At 45.5% G+C, this 20,092-nt stretch overlaps 1 protein-coding gene across 2 annotated transcripts in view; it reads left to right on the top strand.

Annotated features, from left to right (window-relative positions):
- ap3b1a (adaptor related protein complex 3 subunit beta 1a) overlaps positions 1-20,092 on the top strand; it is a gene marked incomplete at its 5' end in the record, with an annotated part of 70,108 nt that overhangs the window by 45,609 nt on the left and 4,407 nt on the right. For both annotated transcript variants that reach the window (XM_083930415.1, XM_083930414.1), the window contains 4 exons: positions 9,408-9,636; positions 13,097-13,181; positions 13,811-13,908; positions 15,947-16,085. In XM_083930415.1, coding sequence (XP_083786541.1) covers positions 9,408-9,636; positions 13,097-13,181; positions 13,811-13,908; positions 15,947-16,085 — 551 coding nt within the window. The remainder of the gene's footprint in view (positions 1-9,407; positions 9,637-13,096; positions 13,182-13,810; positions 13,909-15,946; positions 16,086-20,092) is intronic.

Here is a 20,092-nt window from a genome sequence, read left to right on the forward strand (position 1 = left end):
ATGCTAAAAAATATACAATTATTATATTATTATTATGTCAATATGACTGTCAAAAGACCATTCACTGTCTCTTTTTGCTGCAATCAGCTCGCATGTCAACAAGCAACAGGTTCTGTGACGCACACTCTCGTCACACGCTGTTAGCCATTAGCCGTTAGGTTCTATGACGCACACACTCTGCCTGTCGTAAGCCGTTAGCCATTAGCCGTTAGCCGTCCCCTTAACCGTCACTGCTTAAAGTCATTAGGGCTATAGTTTGGGAAATATACTCATTTGCTTTCTTTTGCCTGGAATTAGACGAGAAGATCGACACCACTATCACATATCACACTATCATATATCGAGTGAATTTGAAGCTACAGCCGGTTAGCTTAGCATTAAGACTGGAAGAGAGAGGGAAACAGGAAGATCTCTAATCACATCTAAAATAAAGAGTTTCAGTGTGAACTTATGAAGGAGTAAAGACTGTGCTGCGTATTTCAGATTATATATAGTGTAAAAATAAAGGCTTCATGTTCAAGATGCTTTAAAAGTGACTGATATCTTTCAGTCTGTGTTTACTTTTTTTACGGTAAACAATTAGTTTGCCTGTGTTTTTCCACCGGCTGTCTGAACGCCGTCGCCGCTCTGCTCTTGTACTTGTGCTCTGTGGTGACTTACTCTATATTCTGAGTCTGCACGCCTGTCAGTCAGCGTGATTGACAGCTGCTCTCAGGCCGGCGTTTATGCGGTGAGCCTTGTTAGTCACTCTCTCCTCCTCCTCAGGTGAAGGCCGTGGAGTAATGGAGAATAGAAATGCAGATTAGAACAGGGAACTTTTTGCGTATCAACATCTGATTTAGAGTCAATTCTATGCATAAATACATGATGGGCATCGGGATTCATAGACAAGGGTAAATAACCTCTCCTTTATTCACACTCGCCCCTCCCTGTGCGTGCACACGCTTACATATCAGCACACACACACACACACACACACACACACACACACACACACACACACACACACACACACACACACTGGCCCCGGTGTCATTTCTATTTCTCAGCAATCTGCCCACAGAGGCAGCGAGTCTGTCTCAGCTGAGCGCTCGGGCCCTTTTAGAGAATTACTGCATGGTTATCAAAGGCATTTAGATTAACCCTGGTCACTGTCTCTGACCCACCTCCTCTTCTGTCTCCTCCTCCTCTCCCCAGTTTCTGCATGCTCCCGCTCTCTCTAATAACATTTTGACATTAGGATCTCTCACAAATGCCTCTTAAATCCCCGCCACCCTCCCCGCCGCACCGTGAAAACCTCTTCCGACCGCTGTCCGTGTGTGCGGCGGGGTTGGCTGAGGCTGATAACTTTTCATTCATAATTAGCAGTCGGCGAATGGGGCTGCGTTGGGGGGAAATTGAACTGTCAGCGGCGGGGCGCGCGGCGTTTGACCCCATCACGCCCAGAGGGGGCCATCATAATTTGTTCATTTGGTGTCCATCAGGCGGGCGCCAGCTCCTCCCCCGCCTCCCTCCTCACCCCTCTGACCTCCCCCGTAGTGGGCGCTCTGGGTTCACGTCTAATTATGAATCAGCAGAAGGACCCCTAGCGCCGCGAATATAGCAGCCCCTGCCCTCCAAACCTCCTGCTGCCACTCAAACGGCGGAGATTGCCTCTTAAATAGGAATAAATGCCCGCACAGAAACAGTGCAGGGGCCGACGCAGCAAGTGGATACTTTGGTTGTGTCTTAATGCACCTGTAGCAGCGTTTTCTTTCATCACTTTGCTCAGGACTGGCTTGTCGTCTCTGAGAATGTATATCTTTGCATCGGCATTTAATCTTCCTTCCTTTTGTCACTCGCAGTTGTCCTTTTTTTCTCAAAGTAACACAGGTCACAACGTAACACAGGTCACAACTGTGGCCCCCGCAAATATTGATAATCATACGCGTGTTTCCATCGTCTGCTGCAACAACCGAGACCTCCACCGGTTTCAACAAAAACAAAACACAGCCTTTTAATTACTGTAAGCAAGGGAATTAGGGTCTTAACCCTTTATCTGGGAATCTACAAACACATGATGCCGTATCCAGCGTGATAGCGTGATAGTGTGATGAGCGCCGTGTTAATACCCGGCTTGTTTCGTTCAGTGATGGAGGGAGTGTTCAGATCCTTTACTCAAGCAAAAGATACAAAACCACGGTTTAAAAATACTCCATTACAACGTCCTGCATTAAAAATGTTATTCTGGGTTTGAGATTGTTGAAATAAAAATAAAAAAATAGGGATTTTTACTAAAAAAATCAAATGATACCTTATTCTAGAAAATGCACGAACCAATTTAAACGAAAACAAGTTGAATCCTTAAACAGTTTTCAGTTCATTTTCACCAGCTGTAAGAAAACAAAAGGAAGTAAAAGTATATTAATGTAGAAGAATAAAGTAGGAAGAAAAGGGAGACCCTCAAGTAGAAGAAGAAAGAAGAATTACTTTATTTATCCCGCAACAGAGAAATTATTTATTATTCATGTTACACACACACAGGCCCGAAATACACACACATGCACACACAGGACCTATATACATGCAATTAAGGAGAGATGTTAGAGCGAGGGGGCTGCCAGTGACCAGCGCCCCGAGCAGTAAGGGGTTCGGTGCCTTGCTCAACAGCACCTCAACAGTGCCCAGGAGATGAACTGGCACCTCTCCAGCCACCAGTCCACGCTCCATACATGGTCCACACAGGGACTCTCCTGTTCCCAGCCAAGGCACCTATGGACTGAGCTACTGCCACCCCCAAATAAACACTGGTTATTGTAAACAAAAGGGACTTTCATCTTTTACAAGTGAAGTTAAAGACTACACGATATCAAAGAATGAAAAAAGCTACTCGTAATTGAAATGCCCTAGAAAGATGCACATTTATGTATTTTTTCAGCCGATTAATTGATAATAAAAATATTGAATCTGATGCTAAGACAAAGAAACCGTGTGCGCTTTGTTAATGATACTTGAGAAGCTCGACGAAGGACAATAGCGTTTCAGAATAACAATCCTCTATTATTGCTAATGTTCTTTAATGGAAAATTTCAAAAATTAATCATTTTAAAATTGCTAATTTACCGACAAATTGGCGTAAATGAAGTAACCTCTGTCTACACGCGCCGGGAGGGACTTCTTGTTACATTAAAGTAGTTTTAAGATGGTCTGTAGTAACATTTATTTAATCCAATTTGCAGTCAAGGTCTTCGGGACGCCCCTCGATTAATTGTCATCTCCTGACTGAGGGGAACAATTAGGCCCTAAAGTCAAACACATGTCCCTTACCTTAATCCGCACGACTCCTGTAGACCATAATGAAATCCTGTCGCTGCCGTTGGAGGCAGACGGTTTCTGAAAAGCAGAAATGGATTTTCATTATGCGCCCATACATCTTTGTGCTCCCCTCGCCACTTTCTTTTTAAATTGGCCCTCTTATGCACGCGGCACAAGGCTACCTGGCTCCCCCTTTTTTTGAATATGTCAGCGGGATTTTCAGGTCATTTGCCAGAGAGGATGCCGGGAGCGTGGCGTCCGGGGCTCTGAAGGTGACTGGTGTCTGTGTCATCCATCACGGGAGCTTCCTTTAAGTTGATGCATAATAGAGCCTCTCAATCAACTTCCTCCGCTCATTGTCAGCTCCCTCCTTCCTGTCCAGGGTGGAGGAACGGGAGCCAAAGAAAGAAAAGGGTGACTGACAGAGAAGTCAAGGTTACATCGCTCTTCTCCTCTTATTTACACTTGAGGCGTTACGGTGCTCGTGCTGGACAACGACGTACGGGAGAGCGGAGGGGCTTGTGTGGGCACTTGTGTCAGGCTTTAACTGTCCACTGTGTCAAATTGGTGATGATAAGCAGTTTGAAGCCCCGTCCTGTCTCCGTTCCTCGCTCCTGTAGGCGTCAGACAGGACCTTGAAGCGGGATGTGTCTGTCAGGGAGGTAAATCTCTGTTGTTGATGGGGTGGCAAACATTATGGCCGGCTTGATCGACACCGACTGCTCTGACACATCCAAAAGTGGCCCGATAAATTTGCAGGGCCGGCGGTGGCGTGACGGGCGCTTGTGAGGGCGCGGCGGCGTTGCAACGCGGCAACAAATGTTTGTTTGACCTCCTTTTTTTTACAGGCGCATGGGCGGTCTGCACACAAGAGGCATCACTGCTCTGTCAAGGGGACTGAGAGAGGGTGTTGTGATGGGACACTCTGTATATGATGTGACCTGGGCAGGCTATTGTTATGAAATGTTTTTATATTGGTGCTTATGTGATAAACAAGCATGTTCGCCGCTACACAAGATTCACATCCAACGGGTCACAAATGCACTCAGTTGCCAGTTTATTAGGCGTTGGTTTTATGGGCTGCAGTTTGGGGTGCTCCGCGGGTAATCAGAGTTTCCACGCGCACTGTAGTAAATCTGCGTACACATGCAGCAGGTCAGTATTCAGACTTATCCCCCTTCTACCGCTCTACCTATGTTGGAACCATGACTTACTTGTTTTTACTGTTGAAGTGAGAGAAGACAGAAACAGAGCAGACAGAGGGAAGCTTCTCTTTGCAACGCAACAAATAGGGGAGTACAACAACTTCACCCAAAAATATAGTCTAAGGGCGCACTCACACTGTCCTCCCACACCGTGCCCCGTGCTTTAGGGTACTTGTCCCCCCTCCCTCTCCCCCCGCGCCCAGGCCCGTTTGTACTCACACTGCCTGGGCCTCGCGCAAATGCTTCTCGCTGTCCATACGACATCACGCCGTAACACGTCACACGCATTGATGATGTCAAATCTTTCCATAGACCTCTGAGTTTTTGTGCATCTTGTCGTCTGTTTTTGAATCTTTTCATCGACCAAATCTGCAGTAAACACTCCACCTCCACATCACACCAACGTGAACCTTTTGCCGCCATTGTTGTTGTTGTTAAATGTCCGCGCATGGTCCGTCCTTCTAATTTCTATGTCCGAACAGGCGCACATAAATGACGTCAGAACCGCTGTAGGCATCATGCTCGTGTTGTACCCGTACATGTGCAAACGGGCTCTACAAAAGCCCACCTCTCTCAGGCGGGCCGTGGACGGCAAGCGTACCGCTGTTATGAGTGGAGGGGGTGCACTCACACTGGTCAAACGCACTAGGCTTTAGCTGAAAAAATGGTTTTGGCGCTCAAAGCCAACTTTCTATACTTTTTGCAGGTTTTCGTTAGTCTTAATATTGATGAAATAGCTTCCTGTTTTGTGACTTATTCGCAGGTAAACATATCCAACCTCTCAGATGTTTTAACACTCGACGCTGGTCTTTTCATGTCGCGCTGCTCCTGTGTGGTGATAGCGAGTGTTTTTATTTCCCACCCTGTGAAGTGAACACACTGAAACCCATCTCCACTGCTCTTGTCGCACGTCAAACCAATTCTTCACCCTCATGCTGCCACATGACAAATCGGAGGACGCCTTGTACATTTTTTTTTTCACCCCGTGTCACAATACACTGCCAGTACTTCCGGCTTCAACGACACAATGTACACCGACGCCACTCCGTCACTGTGAGCTGCATGTTTCCGCTGTGTTCCTTCACATCGTATTTTTAGTCAAATTAAATGAACTTAATTAGTCCGCACTCTTTGCTTAATCATTTAAGTCTGTTGTTTACAGGATCTGTTTTGGTTGTTGTGTTTTTATAAAAAGTTAAATGGTATTTCTTACTATTTTTGCCCTCTTTCCACTTCTTTGTGCACTCGTTTTTTATCACTTTGAGGCATTAATTACATTTTTTTCAGTCTCTGAACTCTTCCAGTGTAGCCTCTGTGTCAGCCTGTGAGTATATTTAGGTGTTGTGTTTTAGAGGGTGTGAATGGCTTCGTTCGTCCCGATGTTTTGAAATAATTAGAGCCGTCACTCAACGCAGACAGATCTCCTTGACGTGAAGAAAACTACTCAAAGTTGTCGTGCTTTTGTGATGCTCAGTATAACTTTGTGCTGCTGAGGTGTGTCTGAAGTTCATGTGTGTTACCTGCATGTCCTCGTGTTTGACAGTGCAATGTGTTAAGTGCGTTCTGTGGGCTAACCCACCTCGTCTTTCTGACGAGAGCTGACAGTTGTCAACGTCAAGTGATAAAGTGTGAGAAATGTTGCTGTAATGCTGCTCTTCCACTGCACGGTACTGCTAACTCTCTGTTTTTGGTTTTCCAGTAGAAAAGGCTTGTGGTGCAACGGTCGGAAAAACCCAAAGTTCGGTTTGTATTGCAGACTTGGGAGAAGAGAAGCAACCATTTCTAATGTTCTTTCTGTTCCGTTAGGGGACGGGGAAGAGTAAATCCTGCATGCACACAACCTAGAAACTTTCCTTTCCTTATGGAACTGAAACATTTCTGCTCACGTGTGCAAACCGTGCTGCAGTTTGGTTCAGTTTTTCATGATTCTGTTTTGCATCCCCTCCAAAAGTTGAAGCCGGTACCCGGTACTTTTTTTTGCACCACCTCAGTCGAAGTCCCGAGGACCGCGGTTTTTATTTAAATGGCAAAACTACCATTAATGTGGTGCTGCAGAAATTAATCCTGAATCCCAGAAATTAATTTTTTATTGTTTTTGCACTTCTGATTCCCTCGTCTTAAAGTCAATAAAGCTTTTGAATATGTTTTCGGTGTGGTGGTTAGCACTGTCGCCTCACAGCAAGAGGGTTCCTGGTTTGAATCCGGGCTGGGCCCCTTCTGTGTGGAGTTTTGCATGTTCTTGGTCTGCGTGGGTTCTCTCCGGGTTCTCCGGTTTCCTCCCACAGTCCAAAGACGTGCAGGTGTTCGGTTCATTGATGACTCTAAATCACCCGTAGGTGTGAATGGTTGTCTGTCTCTGTTCGTCTCTATGTGTCCTGTGATAAACTGGCGTCCTGTCCAGGGTGGACCCCGCCTCACGCCCGATGTCAGCTGGGATCGGCTCCAGCCCCCCCGAGACCCCGACAGGGACAAGCGGTGAAAGATGGTTGGATGGTTGGATGGTTGGATGGATGGATGGATGGTTCTATGATATTAAATAACCCACTTGTGAATTGTGATGGTTGCATCTATATTTTAAAAATTATAAAAGCAGTAGTCATTTGTCCAGATTATCTTCTAAGTATCTTAAACCTTTGTTCACCACAAAGCTTATTTTCCGTAGTAATCCAAAACTCAATGGAAACATCCTGTTTGCTCTTTTGTCGACGTAACAAGAACGATGCCAGCTTCCTTGCGAAAATACTTCATCCCTGCATCAGTCTTTAGCGGACGCAAAACTACGCCGTACACTACGTACGAACAATTGAATCAGCACGTGTTGCGTTGAATACGATGTCACTCAGCCTCGCTAATTAGCTGAGAATCCCGCCCACGATGAGGGTTTTGCTATCAGCAGTGGAAAAACACTGGCAGAGCAGCACCATGCAGTGGAAACACGGCCAGTAACAGAAATATGTTTATTATTAGGGGAAAGAATACACATCCACATCCTTTCTTTGCCAGGACTCTCAACGGTAATGCAATTTCCTGCCTCTGAAAAGGTAAAAGCCCCTTTTTAAAAAGGTCTGTGAGTAGCAGGTTTTGCCCATGCAGGCACTTGCGTTTCTATTCATTAGAGGTTGTTTTTATTCAGCCTGGTTTGACCGAGCATCCAGCACATTTCCATCTAACCGGGCTGATTGAGGACATTTCTTAAATGGGCTCCTCTTTACCCTACAGAGTTAATGAAGGGAGGGTTGACGGTGGAGTCATCAGCCAACCCTCGGTCCCACTCCACTCCGAAGTGCTGCATTCTGCCTGCTGATCGGACGTGATGAATTGCATGAATCTAGGCGATGGAAAGATCGGAGTATTGTATTAATCTGTTTTCTTGTGCGGATGCATTTGCACTGTAATGTGCAAGGCGTCCCTGGATGTCGTGTTGACGCGGCGAGCTTTAGGCGTGTGTGTGTGTGTGTTATGTTCTGCATGTACTGTTTTTCTCATCTTCCTTCTCTGCTTCTGTTCTCAGGCAGAGCTCAGTTGCTTATATATCAACCAGCCCACACTGCAGTTCATTTCTCTTATACTCCAGAAGTGTGATGTGGTTGTCAGCATTGTGTGTTTGCACAAAACGGCTTCGTTATTTTGTTTTTACTTGGAAAAGCAACACGTTCACATTGTAGAGTGTACATATCAGCATTACTGCACGTAGATAAACAGATCATTGTCCATACATAAGGTGAAAAGGGGATTTGCAGTACATTGAATATTCATTTCAGCGTCTAGCCTGAACACAGGACGCTTTTAAACTGGAGTTGGCCGCACACACAGGCAGTCTACAAGAAGGGCCTGAGCCGGCTTTACTTCCTGAGGAGGCTCAGGTCCTTCAATGTCTGCAACCGGATGCTTCAGATGTTTTATCAGTCTGTTGTCGCGAGCACCATCTTCTTCTGTGGTGTCCTGGGGCGCGGGCATCAAAGCAAAAGACGTGAACACACTGAACAAACTCATAAAGAAGGCAGGGTCTGTTGTCGGCTCTAAGCTTGTCACCCTGGAGGAGGTGGTGGAGTGCAGGATGCAAAACTGCTGGTGATCATGGACGATGTCTCCACGAAACCCTGGACAAGCTTCAGAGCAGCTTCAGCAGCAGACTCATCCAACCTCGCTGCCTTAAAGAACGTAACAGGAAATCATTCCTACCTGCTGCATCAGACTCTACGACGCTGCACAGCACCGCTGAGCAACGCTCAGGGAATAAACTCACACTACTCGAAGTGACCTATCACTGAAATGCACCTTTCTCTCTCTTGCACATTAAAACCCCCATAGTATATTGTAATATAGTGTTTATCTGAGATACTGTACCTTTATTGTAGTTCATATTTTGTATTTTTATTTTATTTTTTGTACTTCTGATTGTTTTGTACCGCTGCTACGATGACCTCATTTCCCCTCAGGGATAAATAAAGTTATCTATCTATCTATCTGTCTATCTGTCTGTTTGTCTGTCTCTCTGTCTCTCTGTCTCTGTCCCTCTCTCTCTGTCCCGCTCTCTTTGTCTCTGTCTCTCTCTCTCTCTCTCTCTCTCTCTGTCTGTCTCTCTCTCTCTCTCTGTCTGTCTCTCTCTCTCTCTCTCTCTCTCTGTCTGTCTCTCTCTCTCTGTCTCTCTCTCTGTCTCTCTCTCTGTTTCTCTGTCTCTCTCTCTGTCTCTCTCTCTCTCTCTCTCTGTCTCTCTCTCTCTCGCTCTCTCTCTCTCTCTCTCTCTCTCTCTCTCTCTCTCTCTCTCTCTCTCTCTCTCTCTCTCTCTCTCTCTCTCTCTCTCTCTCTCTCTCTCTCTCTCTCTCTCTCTCTCGTTGCATATTACAGATGGGTAATGTTAGTGAAAAACAAAAAACAAACTAATATATCTCTCATACGTCCCTCCAGGTCACCACTCCATCTTTCGGCCCTGTGAAAACCCACGAGCTGCTTCACCACATGACAGGAAAAGGTCTGTCGGCCAAGTACCATTTCCCCAGGCAGCCCTGTTTGTACCAGCCCAGTATGGTGTCCGTGCAGGTCATACTGACAAACAGCTCAGACCACAGCCTGGAGGAGATCCACATAGGAGACCGAAGCCCTGCGAGCCTGAACATCCACTGCTTTAACACCGTCGGTGAGTAAAAATAACTCCGGCTGCAGCAGGTAGATCCAATGTTACTCATTGATTCGTAGCATTGACGGCAAATCTGACGCCAGTGCGCACCAGACGGTCGATATACTGACACTTGTATGTGTGAATATAGAGATATAATAGAACTATGATATACGAGTATGGTGCAAAAACCTAATATCAGAACATATTAACATAATATATAGTATGGCATGATAAAGTATAATGGTACAGGATAGGATGCATGGCATACGGTGAAAGGTAGTAGTGTAATATAAAACAATATGCAGTACAATAATATAACAACAGCACAGAGCACAAAGGGTTTCAGTGACATCAGTGCCCCAGTGAGAGGTTAAATACCTGGATCTCCACACCAGTTAGTTGGTCCAGTCCCAGCCTGGTCCTGGTCCTGGTCCTGGTCCAGTGGAGCCGATGGAGCCGATCCCAGCTGACATTCACAGGACGCCAGTCTATCACAGGACACATAGAGACGAACAGAGACAGACAACCATTCACACCTACGGGTGATTTAGAGTCATCAATGAACCGAACACCTGCACGTCTTTGGACTGTTGGAGGAAGCCGGAGAACCCGGAGAAAACCCACGCAGACACGGGGACAACATGCAAACTCCACACAGAAGGGCCAGGGACCTTCTCGCTGTGAGGCGATAGTGCTACCCACCACACTACCGTATAGCCCCACATATACTACTACTACTTCATCTTAGTCTCGTGTGTTGATCAAAGTTGCGATCAAAGTTTTGAGTGGGTAGCAGAAGATTTTTTTTAGATATAACATTGGGCGGCGCCATTTTTACAGCTTAATATACCTGAATAAAACCATACGTTAGTGTAAAATAGTGCAGTATAATATGTAAAATCATCACATGTAGTAAGGTATACATCCAGAATATAATGTAATCCATCGATAACGTGAGCAGCCACATTCATTACACTGTATAATAACATGAGTTGTGTCCTGTTCAATCATGACGGCGCTCCTGACCGCAGCTCTACCTACATTATGATCCTTTTCCCCGGACAGATATTAAATGAGCATTTTAAGCCTGTTTGCTATCATGTGGACTCAGCCAATAGTCCTTCACATAATCCCTGTTCATTAGTATCGATCAGACAAACAAACATGCACCATCTCCATATTTCTTGTCACGCCGCTGTATGATTGCTACACTCGGTATATATTAATAAGACGGAGAACAGCGCTCCCTCAAGAGTTTTCCTTTCCCACACACACACACACACACACACACACACACACACACACACACACACACACACACACACACACACACACACACACGCTCACACACACACACACACACACACACACACACACACACACACACACACACTCACAGGAGGGGTGTGTGTGTGTGCAGTGGAGCACATTAAAACTGTCAATTGCATTGGATTGATTGGGCATTGAAGGAACTCAAGCAGCCAAACAACATTGGGTAATTCGGATCGATTGAGCTACTGCGAGCTGCGAGCTGCAGGCTGGAGTTGCTTTGGATAAGTTGCAGAGGACGAACACAAACACATATTTGGTGGTGTTTTGTGCGTGTTCGTAAAGGTTTAATGCATTACATGGTTTGTGTTTAGTCTGAACTGTTGTTACTTTCCATCCCTGGTTCTTCTTGTTGTATGAACGGCTGTTAAACGCGTAATTTAAAGGCTTAAGATTAGAAAGTATTTTAGATTTGCTCACTGTTTGTGTCCACGGACATTTCCTCAATAAATTACATTTAAAATAAATAGCAATATCAGTTGCTTACCACTTTAAAATGAATCAAAAAATACTACTGTTTGTTCAAATTCAATCAATTACTGAACATGTAAATAAAAAATAAATAAAATAAAATATATATAGTAATGTTTGTTCAAATTCAATGAATAGCTGAACATGTAAAATAAAAAATAAATAAAAAAATTAAATCAATAAATAGCTCTGTATGTTCAGTATCAGTCAATCGCTGACCATATAAATAAAAAAATAAGTGTAAGACACCATTTCGAAACATCGCAAGCATCATTTTCTGCATTTAATGTTTTGAAAATAAGGTTTTTATATTGGAAAACATCTACACTGACACAGATAGTCACGTATGCATCTGTGATTGGCCGATACGACCAGAGAAAACTGTTAATTTTATAAATACTAAAAGAAGATGAATATTAGAAATGTTACTTTGTATGTAAAGAGTTGATCTCAAATCAGGGCGGTTGACATGGGAGACGGATACAGGGGCAATAATAAGACAAAAAAAGGATAAAAGCGTGTTAGAATATATAATATATAAGTCATTTCACATGGGAATGATGGCACATGTGGAGGTGGACACGTTTCATCTCAGTTCAGATCACAATTCAGTGAATAAAAACATAATTCAGGGTCTTTCTTTCTTCTTCAGTGACACAGATATTGTGATGCATCGTAGACGATTGTCTCGCGGTGTGTCGCAGAATCACCGTATCGTGCTGCCATCGTTACGTCGGGCAACGTATCGTGATTTATTCTGAGTAATGCCCCTAATGAGGGAAGTGGAAATGTATACATTCAAAAGAACATGTCGCAGCCACTGAATGTCACGTAATGTTTTCTGATTTCTAGAACAAATACCATAAATTCATGAATACCAGAAGAAGATAAATGCTATAAATGTTACTCTTCAGTCCTCACTTCAGATCGCATTGTAAAGAGTTGATCTCACATCAGGGTGGGAGACACGGGAGAAGGATACAGAGGCAATAATAACAAAAAAGAAAGGATAAAGGCGTGTTAGAGTCGAAGTGAAGGCTGGCTGTGAAGGGAGCCCGTGATGGCTCTGTTTTCCGAGTGTCTCCTCCGTCTGTTGGAAAAGAGTTACGCAGTAAAACAGCCCTGCTCCACGGAGTGGGGAACACACAGGCCAACTGGGGAAGTGTGGAGGATGTTTCTGTCCGTCTGTCCTCTTCTCATCCTTAACCTCCCCCTCCTCCTCCTCCTCCTCCTCCTCCTCCTCCCCTCCCTTTCCACCAGTCCAGACTCTCTCCTCAGCATTTTTTGGCTTTCCTTAACTCTCTGTCTAGCTCACTCTGTCAGTCTTTCCCCCTCACCTCGTCTCTCTTGATGCTGACGCTCTCTCTGATAAGCCTGTTGTTTTGGAGATATGCTAGTCCTTCATGTGTATGTGTTTGTGTGTGTATCGGGGGGGGGGGTGATTGAAGGATAGATTTCTCACACACGGTGGCCTTGCTTTGTGAAGTAGAAAACACAAGTGGTGTGGATGCCTGTCTGTTCCACTCTGCTGCCGCCCCACCTCCTCCTCCACCACCACCACCACCACCTCCCCTCCCTTTGCTCCATCCTTCCCCACGTTGCACACTGTGCCCTTGTCACTCACTCACTCTTCCTTCTCCTCCTCTTCGTCTTTTCCTCCCCTCTTTTCCATTCTCAGAGCGGCTGGAGCCAGAGGCCTCCATGACGGTTTCCATGGGTATTGACTTCAGCGACTCGACACAAGCAGCCAACTTCCAGTTGTGGTAAGACAACCTGACACCCACTCATGTACGAACATCTTCTTCACTACCGTTTCCTGCTGCTGCTCTCATCCTGTGACTCCAGATTCATCATCACAACCGCCTTACGTGTCTCTTTGTGTTACTGTTGTGTTCGTTTGCATCATGCTTTTCACCTTTTCCCCCCTCATGTGTTGTAATTCTCCTTTTCCCCTACCTGCTCTGTGCCGGCACTCCCAGGTGAGACATCAGCCACGATTGATCCGAGTTCACTGGGATAACAATTATTCCCGCCGTAATGAGCCCCGGCTCCAAATCAACCCGCTGAATGCCATCGGCACCGCTGCTCAGCTGATCAATAACCTTATCAGAAAATCTGTTCAGGATGGGGGAATCAATCAGGGCCCAAGATGCCATTCACAGAGCGCGGTTTGCAAGGCAATCACAAGAGAAACGTTTAATACACAAACAGGAGCATGAATACACACCAAGTGCTCAAAACACGCACACGTCGTCATCCATTCACCCGGGCTGAGGTTTGAATTACGGAGCAGGAGGGAACGTTGTCTTGCAACTCTTGGTTCACAAGATTCCTCCTCCATGTTAGATATCGTGTGAATAAGTTTCCCCTGCTGTTGTTTTGCTCCCTTTAGCACTAAGGAGGACCAGTTCAGCGTGTCCATCCAGCCCGCTGTGGGAGAGCTATTAATGCCCAGTACCATGACAGAGCAGGACTTCAGCAAGGAGCAAGGTGGGTTACATTTGCATCCATGTTTGCATCGGTGAAACACATTCATTCATTCATTCATTCATCTTCAACCGCTTATCCCGGGGTCGGGGTCGCGGGGGTGCTGGAGCCGATCCCAGCTGACATCGGGCGTAAGGCGGGGTACACCCTGGACAGGACGCCAGTCTATCACAGGGCACATAGAGACGAACAGAGACAGACAACCATTCACACCTACGGGTGATTTTAGACTCATCAATTAACCTAACACATGCATGTCTTTGGACTGTGGGAGGAAACCGGATTAAACACATTGAAGATCCTAAATACAACATCCTCTTGAAAATTATCATTTTACATACATTACTAACTGCAGCGCTGCTGTTCTCCTTAATGGTGTAAATGAGCCACACTTTGGACCATTTCTTCCTCATTGCAAGTTTCCATCAGCGTGTGTGATTAACATTGTTTTGCGACGCAGGACTGTCAAAACAAACATGCAGGCACTGACGAAGGGGATTGATAACAATTCCAGTTTGTTATCAGTTCCCATCACTGACGTTGAATCAATCTAAAACTGTAATCTGTAAGATGTTCATCTAGTTAACGGTGTGTTACGTTCCTATCCATCAAAGAGTGAGTTAAGTCACAGTAGGGATCAATCACATGACCCCAGCACTTGTATTTGCTGCTTTGCCCAGAAATAGTGTCTGTGGAGATGCTAAAATCAAATGCGCCACACAGTTAGTGACGATTTTACATCGTTCGTTCGTACATCGTTGACTTACGGAGCAGCTGCTGTCGGTTGAATGTCCAGTGTCATACAGAAGCTGCAGGGGGCCAAAAACATTTCATATCATCGTTTCTGTTCTTGACTCAACTGCCTTTGCTTTAAAGGTGATTTAACTGTTTCAGGTGAAGTTGTAACCATCTGACAAAAACACACTTTACAGACTTAATAACAATTGTGCAACATTGTAGGACTCAGTGACAAAGGTTGGGGCTTAAATCTTAAAATGAGAGAATTAGCGTTTGTCTCCTCTAGTGTATTCATTCATCTTCAACCGCTTGTCCCTGTCGGGGTCGCAGGGGGGCTGGAGCCGATCCCAGCTGACATCGGGCGTGAGGCGGGGTCCACCCTGGACAGGACGCCAGTCTATCACAGGACACATAGAGACGAACAGAGACAGACAACCATTCACACCTAGGGGCAATTTTAGAGTCATTAATGAACCCAACACGTGCGTCATAAATAAATAAACCCCTGGTCGCCTGCCACTAATAAACATTTCCTCACCTTTGTCATTAATGCAAAACGCTTGCCTCTTATGAAGCACTTAATGGTATTTTTCCTGCACAAACACACAAAGCACAAACACCTGTAGAGCTTCTTACCGCGGTGGCTATTGAGCGCTGAGAGGAAACTCATATCTAAGCCACCAGCGCGCTCTTAAGTGCCTTCTTAATGCTGCTTCGGCCTTTAATTAATCGTCATTCACTGTGTTTCGAGTACACCTCGCACTCAGACACAAAACAGAGAAGAACAACTGGCCGTGCTTCTAAACAAAGCTTTACTTACTTTCCCCTTTTCTCTCTAGCAAATGGCTGCTTCATAGCAATCTAGTGACGTTAATGAATTCTTTCAGGTTTACAGGTTTTTCATTATGTTTGCCTTTTAAGACCCTCTCTTTATTTCGACCTAACTTGTTCATATTTATCTCCATTCTTTCTCTCAAATCCTCGCTCTCTACTAAGTGCACATGAAGCAGCCCTCAGCCTCTTTTTAAGTCTATTTGCCTTATTGGAGAAGGTGCTTTTTTTTATTGTGTAGCTTCTCTTATTTTAGTTACCATTAAAATGTATTTTACCTTATTGTTCCATCCCTGTCAGTCATGAAACCAGGTCCCACACAGACACTTTATAAGCGTAACATTGTGACTGTGGGGTTGTAAAACGTAGCTGCCGTATATTTAAGTTCAAATTGGACATTTAATGGACCAGATTTGTCTTTTGTTTTCTGCGGGCTCTCCTTTGATGGCTGCACATTTTTGCATCCTCTCAGGTAAGCTCCTGGGCATGAATGAGACCTCGGCAACCATCACCATGGCAACAGCAAACGCCTCGAGCCAGGCCACCTGCAAGCAGGTCCTGTCGGTGGCCAACGTGGGAGTGGTTTCATCCGGCCAAGACAACGTCCACAGGTGAACTGCACGCATGCATCATCATCACTTCACTGTTATTATACAATTCTTCATTTTCGTACATTTCACTTTTTACTGCTGAATGTTTTTAGATGTTTGTCTCCTGTACTCTCAGATCATTTAACCACGCTATTTATGGACTTTTACAATACTTAAACCAATATTCAGCAGATGTTTTTTCCTTCTCTAGAGACATTGAACTAAACCAGCCAACTATCTATGAAACCTTTGACGGAGCATCTCACAATAGAGCCTTTTTTCCAGTCCCATTCAGTTCGTTACACAGTACAACGGCCATTTTTTCCATTTGCGTGGTCAAAAGTTGTGCGCGGCCCCAACAGAACTGCTCCATTCTGTCCCGTTATTGTGTTACACCTCCGTTGAGGTACCTAGCACACGGATCCGATGCTAAAGGGTGGAGCTAGAAACACTAAAATCCGATGATCAGTGCAAACGTTCACAGCGAGGAATGAAATGGCATGGCCACAGCTCTGACCGTCCAGTAATAACCGTGCCTATGTTAAAGAGTACCGGCTGTGGTGGAAACACAGATCTAGAGTTTAGTCACATGTCCGTGTGGGTTATAAGTTAACTACAGTTCAAAATGCACTATACCTAAAGTGTTTATCTTTGTGGTTTGACTTTGGAAAAGCGGATGACCGCTCACTTGACCGCAGTGATTGTCTGGCGGCGATTCCCTGTCCTTCTCACACCCATTGGCCCGCCAAAGATTTGTTTAACGTTTAAAAAATGCGCAACCAGATGTAAAATTCAGTCACACACAAACTCAAATGATGGTCACAAAATGCCCCTAAGTGTGAGGTAAATTGATTCTAGTTCCATTCAAGTTTTAAGCATATTTTTGATGGTTATCGTTACCATAGCAATTATTTAATTTGTGCAGCAAGCAAAGAGAACCACGTGTCTTCATATATCAGTAAAGTTAGTCTACATGCAGACCACAGAATCTTACGTTCACGCTATTTTGTGAATTCTGTCTGAGAGTGAGAAAGTGCAAGCCTGTTGTAAATGTGTTTTAGACGCAGCTCAGCTGAACAGTGTGTGCGCGTGTATCATAGAGTGTCTGTGTGTCCCCCGCCAGCCTCACACACAGACATGCCAGGGGAATGCCCTGAGAAGCCTGCCTGTGTAATTGGTGTACACAGAGTGTGCTAATGAGCTTCCTCCTCTGTCACGCACACCCGAACACCTGATAGATAATTACACCTCCCTCTCTCCCTCTGTTTCCTGCTCTGTCTCTCCTTCACGTCATCTCTGCACCCCCATCTGTGTCTCTCTTTCACTTCCTCTTTGTCTTTCACTCCATCCCTTACGCGTCCTCCTCCTGCTCCTCTCTTCTTTTTTTGCGCCTCGCTCTGTGCAGACATGTCTCTGCCTCTCCGCCTTTGAATGATCTTGTTGGTTTTTTTTAGGAATAGAGGAAACACGTAGGAAGGAGAGGATGAGTAAGGGACAGCGAGGAAGTCGAAAAGAATAAGAGCGCGACAGTAGCACAAGGGCACAGAGAGCTGAAAGAGTGAGTGGAAATCAATGTGAGCCAGTGGGAGAGGCCTGCCTCCAATACGCCCCATACTTCATTCAGAATAACCAATAGCTCAAATGACTGCATGCTATCAATCTCTCTCTCCTGCCACTGTGACAGCTAAAGAGGAAGACAGTCTCCCAGAGTTGCCACGGCTTCTTAAAATAATGGAGACACCATGTCGTCGGCCTCTCGCTGCCCTTAGTAGGTCCGTTTATTATTGCCGATGATGGAGCTCCAGTACGGAGACTTCTCCAGTAGAACGATACTCAGCATTTGATTCACTTTCACACTCAGATCTAGAAAAAGAAATGGCAGCTAATCATTTTAGCGCTGGTAAATTGGGTGTTTTTGTGTGCACACTTTGAATATAACACACACACACACACACACACGCACGTGCTGGGAGCAAAGAGATCGATCTGATCGGATACACCCACTGAGAGCTTATTGTGCAGGTCACTTGGCATTAACTGTGACGTGTGAGGTGACCTCCATCCAGGACCTTCTTTTTCTCCTCTGATCCCCCCCCCCCCCCCCCCCCCCCCCCCCCAGAGAAAGGCTCCTCTAATCCAGGGGAAGATCACACAAAGTATCTGCCCTCGGAGGAGCGAGACTTTGGCTTTAATGTAGAAATAATGGATGGGATTACAATATGAATCCCAAAGACTCAACACATACCGCATGTGCTTTAAAACCAACCTCAGGCACTGTGTGTGTGTGTGTGTGTGTGTGTGTGTGTGTGTGTGATAGATTGCAGCATTGGAGTTAACACAGTTTTCTGTTTAACAAAGCAACAGCCTGCCTTTCCCCCCTCTCTGCATCCCTGCACTCCTCTTGTTTATCAGCAGGGTGCAGCACTGCTTCTCCCAAACAGCTTCGAGGCTGAGAGGAGAGGAGAGGAGGGGAGAGGAGGGGGAGAGGGGGGGTGGATGCCACTGAAACACAGAAATTGATTGCTGGAAAGGAGGATGGCAATAAATCAAGCAGGAAAGCAAATGTAGAAAACGCTGTTCTTGTTTATGTCTAAACAGGCGGAATAGAATAAATATGCTCTATTTTTCAGTCCGTTTGAAAGCAAATTTGATCGAATTTTGCATGCATTGCCAATCTCTCTGGTTAGAGCCTAATTTAAAAAGAAAAAAAAGCTAAAGCCCTTGATTTATAAGCCACGCTTTCTCTTTGCCTTACACTTCGATGTAATTAAATCACGCTGCTCGAAACACTGAATTTCCCTCTTTTCTTTTTTCTCTGTGAAGTTGAATTCTTGTTCCTATTTAAGATTTAATTGACTCTCGTTTATAACTTGACTAATTAAACGTCTGGACACTTTATTATAGACGGCTTCAGCAGACTTATGATCTATCTTCAGATGAAACAAAGAGTGCGGCGTATCCGCGGTAATGTCGGTTGTTAATGGACGACGATGAAGATGCAGTGTGCGCTCACATTTACACGTTTAGCTCAGCTTTCCTTGGGTTGAATTCTTGTTTTTCCGGCAGCCTCCACAGTCTGTTCGTCCTCTGCTTCCTTTCCCGTCCGCCTGCCCCTCTGCCCTTTGAGCGCAGTGCTGCAGTTTGTCCGTATGGCCGAGCTCTGGAGATGCCATGGAGGGTTCCTGCTTCTAATCGGGGCTAATAGCTCTGGCAATCTGCCTGGCCCGAGTCCGCTCGCGTGTGTTGGGCTCCGGTCTGGCCCTCACTGACCGCTCAGTTGAAGGACGCTCCACCACTTGTCCACCTGGCCAAGAACCAGGATGGAGCAATGATATCCAGCTGCAGCCACCGCACATGTGGCCTCGGCTTTTCCGAGATTCTGATTTCGGTGTAAACATCATGCACAAACCTTTGTTTCAAGAGAGTCAAGGTGGTCGAATGTTTATTTGAGACGCAGCGGGCTTGATGTACTCGCTGCGGGTTAAGTCCTGCAGTCTCGTTTTGCACAAACCTCCGAGTCCTGTGTCGTCTCTGCGTGAGGGTGAATGTAAAGGTGAAGCCCACTTTGTGTTTGCAGTGGCAGGGTGGAGGGGAGGCAGATGGCACACGCAGGCTCTCTGCACTGAGGAGAATCACAGATAATTGGAGAGTGATGCTTAGCCGCAGCCCTGCCGATCGATGCCAATCCGCCTGCTCTTAGTCCAGGGGTTATGCTTTGCTTTTCTTTCCATACACTGCAATTAATCCAGTGTTTAGCCCAGTGTGTGAAGAGTGCAGGAGAATACCAATGACCCGTTTAAGGCCCTGCTTGTTCTTAATCCTCCCCTCCTAGTCCCATAAAAATGCACTGATGTTGTGTTGGATGTGATCTGTGCACCTGAACGTGCACGCTCCTGCTGCAGAGTGAGAATATTCAAAGCAAATAGACGCTTACGCAAATCAAAACACGCAAATCAAAACACGCTCTCGATTCTTTCCCCGGCTTCTTATTACGACACATGAACAAAAGCCCACAGCGGCGTCTCCTG

This window comes from Echiichthys vipera (assembly GCF_963691815.1).
Source record: "Echiichthys vipera genome assembly, chromosome: 16".
NCBI lineage: Eukaryota > Metazoa > Chordata > Actinopteri > Perciformes > Trachinidae > Echiichthys > Echiichthys vipera.